The 13,688-nt window shown below is 41.8% G+C and overlaps 1 protein-coding gene across 2 annotated transcripts; it reads right to left on the reverse strand.

The window, feature by feature from the left end:
• Positions 1 to 11,781: 11,781 nt before the first annotated feature.
• Positions 11,782 to 13,568, reverse strand: LOC132977321 (axonemal dynein light intermediate polypeptide 1-like). Of its 2 annotated transcripts, XM_061041855.1 has the most exons (6): positions 13,419 to 13,568; positions 13,030 to 13,169; positions 12,783 to 12,952; positions 12,423 to 12,599; positions 12,028 to 12,194; positions 11,782 to 11,920 (listed from the first exon to the last, which is right to left on the reverse strand). In XM_061041855.1, the coding sequence occupies exons 1-6, from the start codon at positions 13,497 to 13,499 to the stop codon at positions 11,885 to 11,887; spliced, it is 771 nt and encodes a 256-aa protein (XP_060897838.1). In that variant the 5' UTR covers positions 13,500 to 13,568; the 3' UTR covers positions 11,782 to 11,884. The 2 variants fall into 2 exon arrangements, with proteins under 2 accessions (XP_060897838.1, XP_060897837.1); XM_061041854.1 differs by having other exon boundaries at positions 11,782 to 12,194.
• Positions 13,569 to 13,688: the final 120 nt, after the last annotated feature.

Genomic DNA, 13,688 nt, shown 5'->3' on the forward strand with positions numbered 1-13,688 from the left:
AGGTCGGGTGCACCTCTTGTTGTACACAGGTAAGGTCCTGAGAGAATATGTGTACTCCTCCTCATCAGAATAATCAGATTCCTCCTCTGTTGTGTCCCTGCTCTGTTTGTTACTGCCACTCTGTTTCTGCTTTCTCTTGTGTGCATGAGAACTCTGCTCATCATGTTCCAAAGGCAACTCATTCACAGGTAACAGAAGGTTACGATGCAGGACACGAAGGGTTCGATCTCCTGTCTCCGTCTGAACTTTGTACACAGGTCCATCACCTATCTTCTCAACAACACGATGAACTCTCTTTTCCCAGTAAGCTCGGAGTTTGCCTGGGCCACCTCTCTCTGACAGATTTCTGACTAACACCCTATCTCCAGGCTGCAGAATCATGCCTTTAACGCCACGATCATAGTATCTCTTCCCTTTAGCTGAGGACTTTCCACTGTTCTCTAAAGCGATCTTGTATGCCTCCTGCATGCGAGAAGCCCATTTCTGTGCAAACTCTTGTCTGGACTGTGGCTCTTGTTCAGGTTTTAGGTCAAAGAGCAAATCAACAGGCAAACCTGGCGCTCTTCCATACAGGAGAAAGAACGGTGAATAGCCTGTGGACTCGTGTCTCGTACAGTTATATGCATGGACTATGTGTGACAGATGGTCTTTCCACTCAGTTTTCTTCTCCTCCTTCAGCGTGCGAAGCATCTGTAGAAGTGTTCTGTTTAGTCGTTCAGTGGGATTCCCCTGTGGGTGATAAGGGGTGGTTTGAGAGTGGCCTATTCCTGCTAGCTGCTGGAGTCTCTGAAAAAGGTTGTTCTCGAAATCCCTGCCCTGGTCATGATGTAGCTTTTCGTGGAATAAAGTCATAGAATATCTTTTCAGCTGCAGTTCTACCTGACTTATTCTTGGTTGGATACGCTTGCGCAAAGTGAGTAAAGTGGTCTACCAAAACTAAAATGTACTCATAACCGCCTTTACTCTGTTCAAGATGGAGATAGTCAATGGAGATGAGTTCAAAAGGAGAGCTTGTTGTTATTGAATAAAAAGCCAATAAAACCTCTCTCTTGCCAGGTGAATGACTTTGTCGGCGCCTACATGCCCCATATCATCATGCAGGTGTTTGAGTAGTTTGTTTCATTTTACTGGGTAGAACCAACTGTTTACGTCGTCCTGTCTGCCGAAACAGTATTCCTTTGTCAAGTGTGAGTCTGTTCCATTCATGTATTAGTCTGCGTGTCTCACGTCCCATTTGTCTTTCTCATTTACATTCCATCCTCTTTTTTTCAAGTTAATCACCTCGCAGATGGGAGCATCTTCCTTCTGAGCAGCTCGTACACATTCTGGAGTGATAACTGGAATACTTTTCCATGGAGTTTCCTCTGCATCCGAACGCAGCTGCAGTGCGGCAACCCATGGTACATCACTGTCTCTCATTGCTTTATCCCCCTGCCAGATGGCGGAAACAACATCTGGGGGCATTGTCTCTGTGAACTCTGTTAGGTGGTTGTGAAGTTGCACTGGGTATCGAGAAAGGGTGTCAGCGTCTGCATTGGACTTGCCTGGCCGATATTTGATGGTGAAATGAAAATCAGCTAACTCACCCACCCACCGATGTCCAACTGCATTCAACTTGGTCGTGCTCAAAACATAAGTAAGGGGATTATTATCTGTGTAAACAGTGAAGGTGGGTGCGTAATAGAGGTAGTCTCTGAATTTCTCGCAGATCGCCCACTTTAATGCTCTCTGTTTTTCAACAGCTGAACTGCCTCGAGGTCTTTAGGATCTATCTGGACACCTTCGCTAGTCACTAGGCGGCCTACATATCTAATCTGATGTTTGAATAGTTCACATTTCTTTGGGCGTAGTTTGACACCATGCTCTCGCAGGCGGCAGACTACTTGCCTCAGGTCCTCAACGTGGTCATCAAAAGTCTTTGAATAACACAGCACATCGTCCAAATATGGAGAGCAGCACTCGTCTCGGAGACCTTCAAGCACTCCCTCCATGCACCTCTGAAATGCTGCTGGGGCGTTGGTAAGGCCAAACAGGATGCAAACCCACTCATAAAGCCCCCAAGGCGTGCTGAAAGCAGTCATGTGTCCTGAGCTCTCGTCGACAAAGCCCTGGTGGTAAGCACTGCCTTGGTCAAGAATTGAGAACCAAGAGTAGCCTCCTAGATTATCCAACAAGTCTTGGATGCGTGGGAGAGGGTGGCGGTCAGCAATGGTTTTGCGATTTAAACCCCGAAAGTCAACACATAGACGCAAACTCTTGTCTTTTTTCTGAACACAGACCACAGGAGACGAGTAGGGTGAAGTAGACTTTTTGACCCAGCCTTGTTCGAGCAGGTTCTGTACATATTCCTTAACCTCTTTATACAAGGGCTTTGGAACTGAATTGTATGATGCTTGGACTGGTGTATCATCTTTGAGGTGGATCTTTAGCTTCAAGTCAGGGATGCACCCAATATCAGAATCGTCCTTAGCAAACACATCTGACTCTTGATACAACATGTCTTTGACCATTTGCTGTTGATCCTCTTCCAGATGTGAGACATCGACAGGTGGATGCCACTTCTCTTTTGACACGTGTTTTGTCTTATTATCACTTGTTTCTCTCTGCATGTCTGTTCTAACTTGAGCTGAGTGTGCATTCACAGAGGGATGAAGATCTGGCTCTGAAACACTGGGAAGACAGCTGACTGGTTTCACTTCAGTGACTTCTTCTAATGTTCCCAGGACCGTTTTCTTTGTGAGGTAGATTTCATGTTTACTAGAGTTCTGAATGGGGATTTTAACAATTTTGCTGGACCCACTTGGAACATCTATTAAAGCTGGAAACAGATCTAACCCTTCTGGATAGTTATTGGTTAGACTGGGTTGAAAAAGCATTGTCCCACCCTGTGGCCATTCCCTGATCCTACACCTGACCTCGAAAATCTGTCCTGCAGGTATAGAAACTCCTTTCTTCCCTGTTCTCACACTACACTCAAAGGCTATCTCATCAGGGGTTTCAGCCTGTACAGCAGAAACTATAGCTTCTACTGTACTGTCACTAACACTCAAAGCTTCTTTAAGTAAAGCCGAAATATCAACCTCACCTCTCTGTTCTTTGTTTGATTAGATTACCTCAGCAATGACATTACTGCCTAAAATAGGAGAGTTAAGACAGTTTTGACTGATTAAAGTAGGCACTTGAATGGTGACATGTCCATGGTTTTTAATACGAATCTGAAGGTCAACATCTGCCCATCCGTCAAAAGGAACATTTGTGCCATTTGCTGCAGAAATCTCCAACGGCTGGTCTGTAACAAGAGTTTCCAGAGGCTGAATTTTGACTTGGGGGAGTGCCTTTTCCATCCATGCTTTCCCGACCAACGTCACCTGAGCTCCGGAATCAAGCAGCATTTGTAGTGGAACTCCGTTGATAGCACGAGACCATACATTGTTTTCCGATGAGACTTGCCAAGAGTTTTTTTTGTGGTTGTTGACTTTGTGTGTTTGCTTTCACAGGACTTACTGTCTTTGAGTGGCTGGTCTTTACTGGGGTCTCCACATTTGTCAAGGTCACTGGCTGCCCCTCACCAGCGACCTCGGCCCGTTTCCCGACGTCTGTCTTTGAAGACAGCCAACAGTGCAATGTCCAGCTTGGCCACAGACAAAGCAGTGAGGACATTTAATCTTGCTCTGTCTGACACAGACAGGCATCTACCTCTGGTCTCAGATGTGGGTGCTTGAGGACAGGTTGCTGTTGGGCAGGGGTACTCAGGTTTCACACAGTCAGTAGGTTTCACCATCTGAGACAGATGTTTTGTCAGTGAGGACACCTGTGCAGTCAGTTCTTTAATAGCAGCACGATTAGCCTGTAACTCAGTGTCAACTGTGGTCTGTTTAGATGAGTCACTACTGTCAAGCTGAGCTGAGCTTACAGTCACTGGCCGGTTTTTAGCACCAGTACCAAGGCGTTTCAGTCTCTCTGCCTCCTCACTGGTAGACTTAGTGATTTGATCTAAGAGAAAGTCATCACTAACCTGCAAGTCAGTGAGAAGGGGTTTGAGGTCATGTCTGACATGGTTGTTTTTCTCATTTAAACCTTGATAAAGTGTGTGCAGAAAGGTACCCTGAACAAGCTTTCTGTCATAGCTAAACTCTGCACCAGGCTGCTGTGACTCAAATAAAACACGCTGCTTTAAACCCATTATTTTGTACAAAAACTGTTGTGGGCTTTCTTTGTCTTGTTGTTTAGTATTACTTAACTCTTGAAAAAGCTCGGTACTGCTTTTATCTCTAATGTGTGAGCGCAGAAAGCGTTTTAGCTCATCAATAGTTAAGTCACCTTTGTTAATTAACATCTCTCTGAACGTACCCGGCTTTATTATTTTCAACACAGTACGAATTACCTCTGCTTCAGAAAAACCTTCTTGAAAACCTTGGTCTATTTGTTTACAAAGGCTACTGTATGACATATCAGAACCGACATCAGAAATTTGACCTCCATGAAGTTTAAACTCTCTACGTGGGAGCAGAGCTGCAACATCATTGAACCTCAATACCTGATCTCCCATACTGGAAGATGGACTCATCCTACCAAGGGGAGCAGCACCAACACCTGCTGTGGGCGATCTGGGTAAGGTTGGAATGGTGGGGTTCCTGGTCGACTCACCACCGTCTCTGTCCATGGGTGATGAAAGTCTGTTCGTGTCTGAGTTAACGTGTGGGGTGGTTAAGGGTGTTATTACGTTGCGGCTCTCAACATCTGCAGCCTGGCTAGCTCCAGTCCCTTCAGTGTCTGCAGCCAGCAGGTCACTCAGCAAGTCATCAAGGAGGGGGAGTTGGGCCATGCCTTCATCTTCCAGGCCGCTCAGTTTCTCACCTCTTAAGAACTTAAGAACTCAACAATCAGGTCATACAGTTCTGGTTCACTTAGTTCATCAACTTTACTAGTAGTACTGCCGTCATCAATAGAACTAGCAAGTTGGAATAGCTGACTTGAACTATGCTCGGACAGTCTCTTCTGGATCTTGATGACCAGTATCCGGCGTGGGGAGACAGTTGCCATTATGACGTTACACAGGTGACTTCGGCTCTCTAGATGACGCACAGGATTGCAGTCTTCCCTGAAGCTTTGCACACAGCTCACATTGTCTTGGCTCTGACTTTACCAGGCAGCGATACTAGATCATCCCGGACGAGCCCCCAATTGTTACCGGCACCAGACCTAGGGGAAATCTGGACCGGCAGCAAAGGTTACACAGGCTAGGAAGCACTGCGTAGCCTAAAATAAATCTCTGTGGAATGATAAGAGGACAACTTTTTAGTGTCTTGCTCATGCCAGCTCGTTTATTGTCTGACACATTAACTTTTCCATTAACCAACACATTTCATCAAATAATAAAGTTTGACAATACAAATTAAAATAAAATACTGTTTAACATAATACACATTCACATACTTCAAAATAGTTTTAAATGAAATACATGTAGACAGATATACAATTCACAATACAAATATATCAAAATAAAATAACATTACACACATTTACTTAGACTTCTGCTCCTAGTCTCACAGTTAACTAAGCTTTTACACATACAGCTTCATAAACATGAAATTACAAACAACACACTTTCCCGCGTCTCTGTACACAACCATTGTGCAAGAAAATGGCGCCGCTGCGTCACAGTAGCGTTCAACAATCACGTGAATCATGTCATGTGAAACAGAACGTAAAATCATATCATTATCACCATTACTTTTACTAACAGACTATTGAAGCAAATACTTTTAACAATGTACAAAACATATATTCCTCTTGTTCGGAACGTTTGCTTTACATTTACTTGAGTTACACTGACGAAACTACTCCCATCTCACCCGGCTCGCGAGGCTAAACTTAGCTACATGCTACACGTCATGACAAACAGCTACAAACTGATCTTACAAACATAAAACTGTAGCTCATGTTACAACAAGACAGCGAAATTAAACTGCATGTTCATTAGATACATAAACAGCTTAAAGTTAAGATATAAAGATTCATATTACCTGTGGAATGATAAGAGGACAACTTTTTAGCGTCTTGCTCATGCCAGCTCGTTTATTGTCTGAACTGCGCATGTGCAGAACTAAATGATAAAGTCTCTCTAGGGAATCCACAGTGGCATAATAGCGCCATCTCCTGGGTAAACTGAATATTACCATGTGAAATCTGTCATTACCATTAGAATAGCTCATAAAATATTACAAAAAATTAGGGGGGTGTCTGTTTAAATAAAAACTTTGTATGTAGCGTTTTCAACCTACTACAGAGGCTTAAGTGTCGTTTTGATAACCTTTCTGGCGACGAATGTACATTGTATCTTCATAATCTTTGTTCGGTTTATGTTTATGATCTTTAGTTTGTTCGTTTCTACGAAGATTCTTTCAGGTCTCGCTAGAGAAACGTTGGGAAGAAACAGTGGTGTTGTGAAGAGAATTAAGGAGGCAGCTGGAAACGACATTGTCTGGAACCATTGTTTCATTCACAGACATGCACTGGCATGCAAAGGAATGCCTGCAGGTCTCGAAAGGGTATTGAAAGAAGTTGTTCGCGTTGTGAACTTTATTAAAGGCAGCGCGCTCAAAAACCGGCTTTTTGACCAGATGTGCATTGACATGGGAGCGGAACACACGCACTTACTGTATCACACAGAAGCGCGCTGGCTCTCCAAAGAAAGAGTTCTTATAAGAGTGTATGAACTAAGAAACGAAATTCATGCTTTCCTCAACCAGAAGAAGTCGCCGATTTGTTCACTGATGATTGGCTTCTCACACTGTCATATCTGGCGGACATGTTTTCATCTCTCAACGAGCTGAATCTGAAGCTGCAGGGACACCACGACGATGTTTTCCGTAACTGGAAACATGTAATTGCTTTTCAAAAGTCACTGAAGCTGTGGCTTGCGCGATTTCAAACAACCAAAGCCAAGCTCCTATATGTTTCCTACTGTTTTACAGCACTCAGAGGAAAACGATTACGTAATTAAAATCTATGGTTTACAGTCTGAGTGATAAGTGGGCTATACCGAGAGTAACAGGTTTTACTTTCACCGTGCAGGCTGAAATTCATAGTACTATATACGAGGGTAGAATATTTCTCTATGTATCTAGATAAAACTAAAGGTAAGCTCTGATTCAATATAACTGTTACTGATTTAAGAGACTAACCGAAACGTGAACGCAAACATCAACAACCTGCGGCGGTGTAATGTAATATTAACCGAGCATCATGCTGCTTAAACGTGATAAATATTCTGCATTGGCTTCCACACACTACCAATTCAACAGTCACAAGTTGATCATATTGTAAATTTAATGACGCTCATTGAGAATTTGTACTAAAAATTGACAAAACCTGCGGTGATTGTGACTGTGTCTGTGTTTTAACACCTTTGAAAGGAAGGTGTTAATGCACGAGACCAGTGTTACACACAACATGCTGCTGTTATGTTAGTTAGGAGGAGACATGGGCACAATAAAATAAGACATAAAGATCGCGTTTTTCCCCACATATGTTAATATGTTTGTTGTACTTACACATTTCTTCATAAGACTCGTAGACCGGCAGAGCGCTTTCGGCGTAGCTGGGCTGCGTAAGTCATCAGGGCAGTACGCTAAGTGGGCGGGGCGTGTTACCAGGGCTCCTGCCCCCGGACCCTACTGCGCAGACTCTGGCTCCAAATGACGTCAAAATCGCAAGATGGAAGCGCCCCTAAGCGGCATATTTTGGCTTCAAGAACGTTGAGTGGGAACAGCTACTGTGCGCGCCCACTGTGTTGAACGCAGAGACTTATAATACAGAGGCTCTGGTTGCACAGAGCCTGCGGAGCGCGCGCCTGCACTCTCTCTCACGCGCTCTCTCGCTAGTAGCTGTTGACAAAAAAAAGTCGCCAAGAGGGTTTGGAAAGTCGCCAGATTTAGCGAGAAAGTCGCCAAGTTGGCAACACTGGTGATTAGTGTATGCTGGCACTGGCTGGCACCCGTGGGTGCTCGGGCCCCGAAGCACCCACGGAATCGGCGCCTATGCTCTGAGGGTAGGCCTTCATTGCCCTGCTGTACGTGAGAGGAGCTTACAACAAGAACATCGAGTTGGAGAGCTTTTGGTCCGAGGAATGGGGACTGGCTTTCTTCGGAGGTGGCCTGTCGCTGTGTTCCATAACATTCTGGACATGGCTGCGATAAACCCATGTCCTATTTAACGCATGCACCTCGACCACCATCCCCAGAAGAGCCTTCATTCTTGAGCTGGCAAGCGCCCTGTGTGTGGGAAGTGCACCGTAAAGGTTGCGTGCGTATGTGTGTTGTTCAAATTTCCTCAATGACGGGGAAACAAATCCATATCCAGAGGAGGAGGAGCTTCAATAAAAAAATAAAAAAGTTTCCTCTCATTATTTTGGTGTTTATCTCTTTTTTTTAAAGTGTTTTTATTAAAATGCGTAGCCTAATATAACCAAAAATATAATAGACTAAAAGTTATGTATGTTTCATTATTGTAGAATGTGTTTTAGCAACGGGAGCAGCAGTAAAAAACGGCGCACTAAAAAAGCCGACAAATATTGTAAATTGACATGCGACATTTAAAAGGTTACCAATCCTGCCTTATGCTGTGATATTTGGTTTGTACATAAAAGTAAGTTGTATTTATCATTATTTCTCGTAAATTCATCAAAAAAATGCATTATTTGGGTGTTTCTGTGGGCACAAACAATTAAATTACATATGCCGTCAAAATGACGGCTGTGGCGCTTGGAGGGGGTTCTAGAATGTTGGCGGTCCCAAAGGGATAAACATTCAGCTAAGGGAAAATGTATATCTTTTCAGCACAATCATTTATGAAATGTACAGCTTTGACATGAACAGATTTAATGTAACTGCACAGCATTCCTCTTAAACCAATATGTGTTTAAGGTGTGTATGTGTAAAGTCTGACTGCCACTGGAATGCTGGCTCTCTATGTGTGGAAATGTCACACAGATCTGCCCCTCACCTTTGAGCTTATGGGATTGTTTTGTCTGAAAATATTTAAATGCTCAACATGATGTTCATAAAGGTAACAGAGGGCAGCAAGGCAAGAAGAAAACACAACACATAACTCAGAAAACTATATTCACTAATCATTAACATATTCCAGAAACATAGCTTTACTGTAAATACTCATTTAAATGTGTGCAAAAACATATTGTTATAAAATCACAGACCGTACAGTCAAGTGACTGTGAAACAAAGAAGAAACAAACCTACTCAACGTGTGTTTTCACCAACATGGCACGGCTCACACTGGCCAAACTTTAACAAGGGAAACCCTGAGTTACAGGGGAGAGGTACAGTAGGCTACATCAACACTGGCCACAAACAGGGTCTTAAGGAAAATATAGTCCTAATTTTTAAGAAACAAGAAAACTGTTCTACCTATTGTAATTATGCAATAATTCCCGGCACCTATTCTTGCCGACCAAAGATTCCAGTCAGCAATAATATTTTTCTTTACCTCAACAAATCGTTTAATGCAGAACAACAATCTCAAGCCAGATGGGCCTCTGTATTTAATACAAGATAATTCCTTATCTGTTGATCTATGTAAACTTGCAGGGAACTTTCATCTTCCCCTATGCATGTTTGGCATGTATATTGAAGTGCATAGTTTTACTCAGAGTTTAAATATAAGAGACAGAGAGCTAGGGAAATGTTTTTTGGAGTACGATAGGATTTGAGAAACGTGTTGTTCTTATTTAATTTAGCTCAAAACAGATTAAAACAAATAACTACATGGCAACTTACATATGCTTAATTGTGTGGTAGACAACATCAAACTTAGAGCCCTTGAATGCAGGCTCACTAATCAGGTGAGCTTATTTAAGGCACCTGGATGCCTGATACATGGCTCGTGCTTTTGCGCCTGAGTAAAGCATGTTCTCTGTCGTGAACACATCCAGCACTGAGCTGATGTGAAGGCAAAAATAGCTATACAAAAGATTATATTCATCAACATTGATATCCATCAAGACAAAAAAAATGTCCAGAAACAGGCCTCATGCAAATGACTTAATCTATTAACACTGCTACTGTTTCAAAATGACTTAAGTCGTTGCAATGATTGACAGCGAAACTATAATGTACTCAAACATGGTACATCTATTAAAGTTGTTTTTTGTTCTACTTGTCATGGATTATAACAAGTTGTTGTGTAAGCAATGAAGTGTTGGGAGTTAACTGTTTAATTTAGTTCACATGCTGACTAAAGACATGCCAGTTGTACAGTGCTCACTGGTGTGTGTGTGTGTGTGTGTGTGTGTGTGTGTGTGTGTGTGTGTGTGTGTGTGTGTGTGTGTGTGTGTGTGTGTGTGTGTGTGTGTGTGTGTGTGTTTTGGTTGAAGAATAAGTCATTGTGTGACAAGCCAGCTGTCACGTGTCTCTCCTTCTTGACTGGACCACAGCACCTGCAACTGTCCTCTCCTTACTCTCTCTTCTGCTTCCTGGTGTCTGCATTATGTTTGTCCTCATCCAGAAGTGGGACGGACACCCTACCCTCCTCACTTTATGTGGTTGTATCACTGCTGCTATCTTATGCAGAAATAATGCAGCTATGTTTCCCCCCAGGGTGTTTTTAAGAGAATGACAACTCATTAGGGAATATTCCTGGAGTGGGGAAAGTCCCTGTCAACTTCTCCACCATCTTAAACCATTCAAGCATCTTGAACAGCTCGGACAGACATTTACATAATGTAAGAAAAACAGTCTTACTAATAAGAGCCAAAGTGTTTCAAAAGTTTGTGGAAGTATCAGTTTAAATCAAAGTGTTTACAGAGGCCATTTGTAAAAACAAGCTAGCACCCCTGTTGGATGAGATTTGAGTTCTTTTAGTTAAGTACAGATAAGAGCCCATTACAAATGTCAACTCAGTTAGAGTACTTGTGTATTACCAGTAAAATAAAAGTATTGCTTGTTTAAAAAAAAAAAAAAAAAGCCTTTCCTTTATATACTTTAATATCATTTTGATAACCATTTGTCATTTAACTGTTAACTGTTGAACGGTTTATTATCAATGATTTTTTTGGTTAATTAATCTACTGAGGTTTATATATTTTTATTTTCTGCTTGTTAAAATTCAAATACAATGAAACATATCTAAACAATGGTCCAAACCTCTGAATTATTTTATTTGCAGTATTATTCATTTTTACCAGAAGATCTGAATTCCCACATTTTGAGAGACTGACTGATATTATTGCATGAAAAATTCAACAACTTATCAGGATACCAATAAAACATTTTTTTTTTAAAGATTCAGCTTTGATTTCACTTTCTGTGAAGTTCTATCAACAGTTATTATCAGGTTTTTATCAAGAGTATTTTTAAACACCCCTAGATGTAATTCCTTAACTTGGGAGAACCCTGTCAAATTGGAGGAGAAAAACAAAGTACTCAAGAACAGTAAATCTACTTAGAAATGGTACCTGGAGCGCATTTTTCATTACACTATTGACAAATATGACAGTCAAGGCAAAAAATGACATATTAATGGAATCAAGGAGTTGAAATACGGTGAACTTATAACAGGTGTGTATAAAGGGTTTTATCAAGTAGCCACTTGATGCCTTATCCTGAACTGCCTTCTCAACTTTTTCTCCCCTTTAACCAAGAACTGTGTTTGAATGACTTTTCATTCATCATAAACATGTGTGATGCTCTCTTGATGTTCAAGAGATGTGTACAATACTTGAGCTGTACTTGTCATGTCATGCTGTTGGAATAAATGAAACTCTTTCTGATTACACTGTGGGGAATTTACTTTGATAGATATTTAGAAACAAGAAAAATGTCACATTGTGTGCAGTCAAACGGCCACTCTGTTATTGATGGTGGTGTTACTTCTTTGGTGTGAGGATCATTTGCAGTTGGGTCTAAAGAGGAAAACAAAATAAGAATATTAACATCATAACCACATCCACTACAGGAACAAGTGCAGGGGGAAGATATATTTCTGTGGTATGAAGTCTTGAAACGTCACCTTGAGCTCCAGGTTGCTTCTCTTGAGGAACTGGATCTCTTCCTCGTGCATCTTTTCTTCAATCTGTCCGCTTTCAGTGTCTTGTTTTTCAATGGCATCACATTGAGACTTGAGTTCGTTCAGTTGCTTCTTCAGCTCCAGTTTCTCATCGTCAAGATCAGTAATCTAGGTGTTTGAAGTTTATTAAAATGCAGGATCAGTGATGTTAAGACCAAACATTATTTTAGAGGAATGCTGCCCTCTGCTGGATACTAAACCGAATAGCATTCGATAGTTATTCCTTCAGTGGCAAATACTGTATATTCTCTATCGGTGGATGCCAATATTGGCAAACATTCCACATTTGTATGCTATCTATTGTTGCTAAATATAACAAAAAAGTGAATGTCCTTATTTTTTCTCCATGTCAACCTTTCCCTGCTCTGACTGAAGGGCTTTCCTCATACCAAAGGCCACACCGCTTTCATACAGAGTCTGGCAGACAGGAATAGTCATTTGAATCTCATCTCTGACCCGCGAGAGCAGCTGGCCGCTCTCAGCACACCTGATGGTCACCTGTCTGATGAGCTCATCTTAAAGAAACAGAAAATGAGTAAAATGTGCTTTCAGTGGTATACAAAATGCTTCAGAAGAAAGCTGTATGGCAATGAAATTTAAGCCATGTGTACACAAAAAACTGGTTCAAATTCTTGTTCTTTGATCCTCAATCCTTGTCAACACAATAATGATCACAAATATCAGAGCCTCCTTCTCACCAAAGCACTGAGAATAGAGCTCCCTGCAGACAGGGCAGATTCCTGTCTGTCTGGCCTGCCTTTGGTACAGCTTTGTGTCCAGGAGCTCCTCTAGGTCAATAACATCTGTTCTTGTACAAGGTGCACTGGACACTTTCTGCACCCACAGCTGGGTTCCTTCAGTCCATTCCCTGCAATAACAGAAGTTTAGATAAACTGAGTGGACTGAACTTAATGAATGACACACTGTAGATGGATGCAACTGTACCTGGGTGGAAGGATGGCGTTTAGGATCTCCTCATCTTCCTGCTTGGTGGTGTCAGTAGAGGTGGGTTTGGATTTTGGAGGTGGTGGAACAGGGGTAGACCATTCCCCCACCTGCTGTGGACTCACTTTTAAAGGGCGCCCCTGTTGTGAAAAGTATTTCATGTTACACAATGAATCAACTTTCTTTGCCTGAAATACATGATACAGTATATTCATCATCATTTAATAACTTTAAAAAGCTTTGGGGATTGAAAGATGTTGGTAAAAAAAAAACATAGAAACAGCAGCCATTATAGCAGGAATATCTGTACGGTCAAAACTATTTTCTCCATCATGCCTAACTTTGACCACTAAACGTCGACTAAACTCGGCTGGTGTTACTAAACTTACCTTTGGTGATTTTCTGTCAGTGCTTTTCCTGATCAAAACTGGACGATCGTATTTGAGGAGAGATTCGGCTGGTGGATTCATCTTTTTGAATCTGATAATTTGAACTAAATAAAAGCAGAAACTCTTTGGTCTGTGATTCAGCTACAGGGATATCGCTGCTGTTTTGAAGGATGCCAGACGTTTGACCGTCTGGGATCAGAGGTTAGATTAATATTTAGTAAGTGGTTTTGTATCTTTTTTTTTTTTTTTTTTTTTTTGTCAATGCGCCAC

This window comes from Labrus mixtus, chromosome 7 (genome assembly GCF_963584025.1).
Source record: "Labrus mixtus chromosome 7, fLabMix1.1, whole genome shotgun sequence".
NCBI classification, from domain to species: Eukaryota; Metazoa; Chordata; class Actinopteri; order Labriformes; family Labridae; genus Labrus; species Labrus mixtus.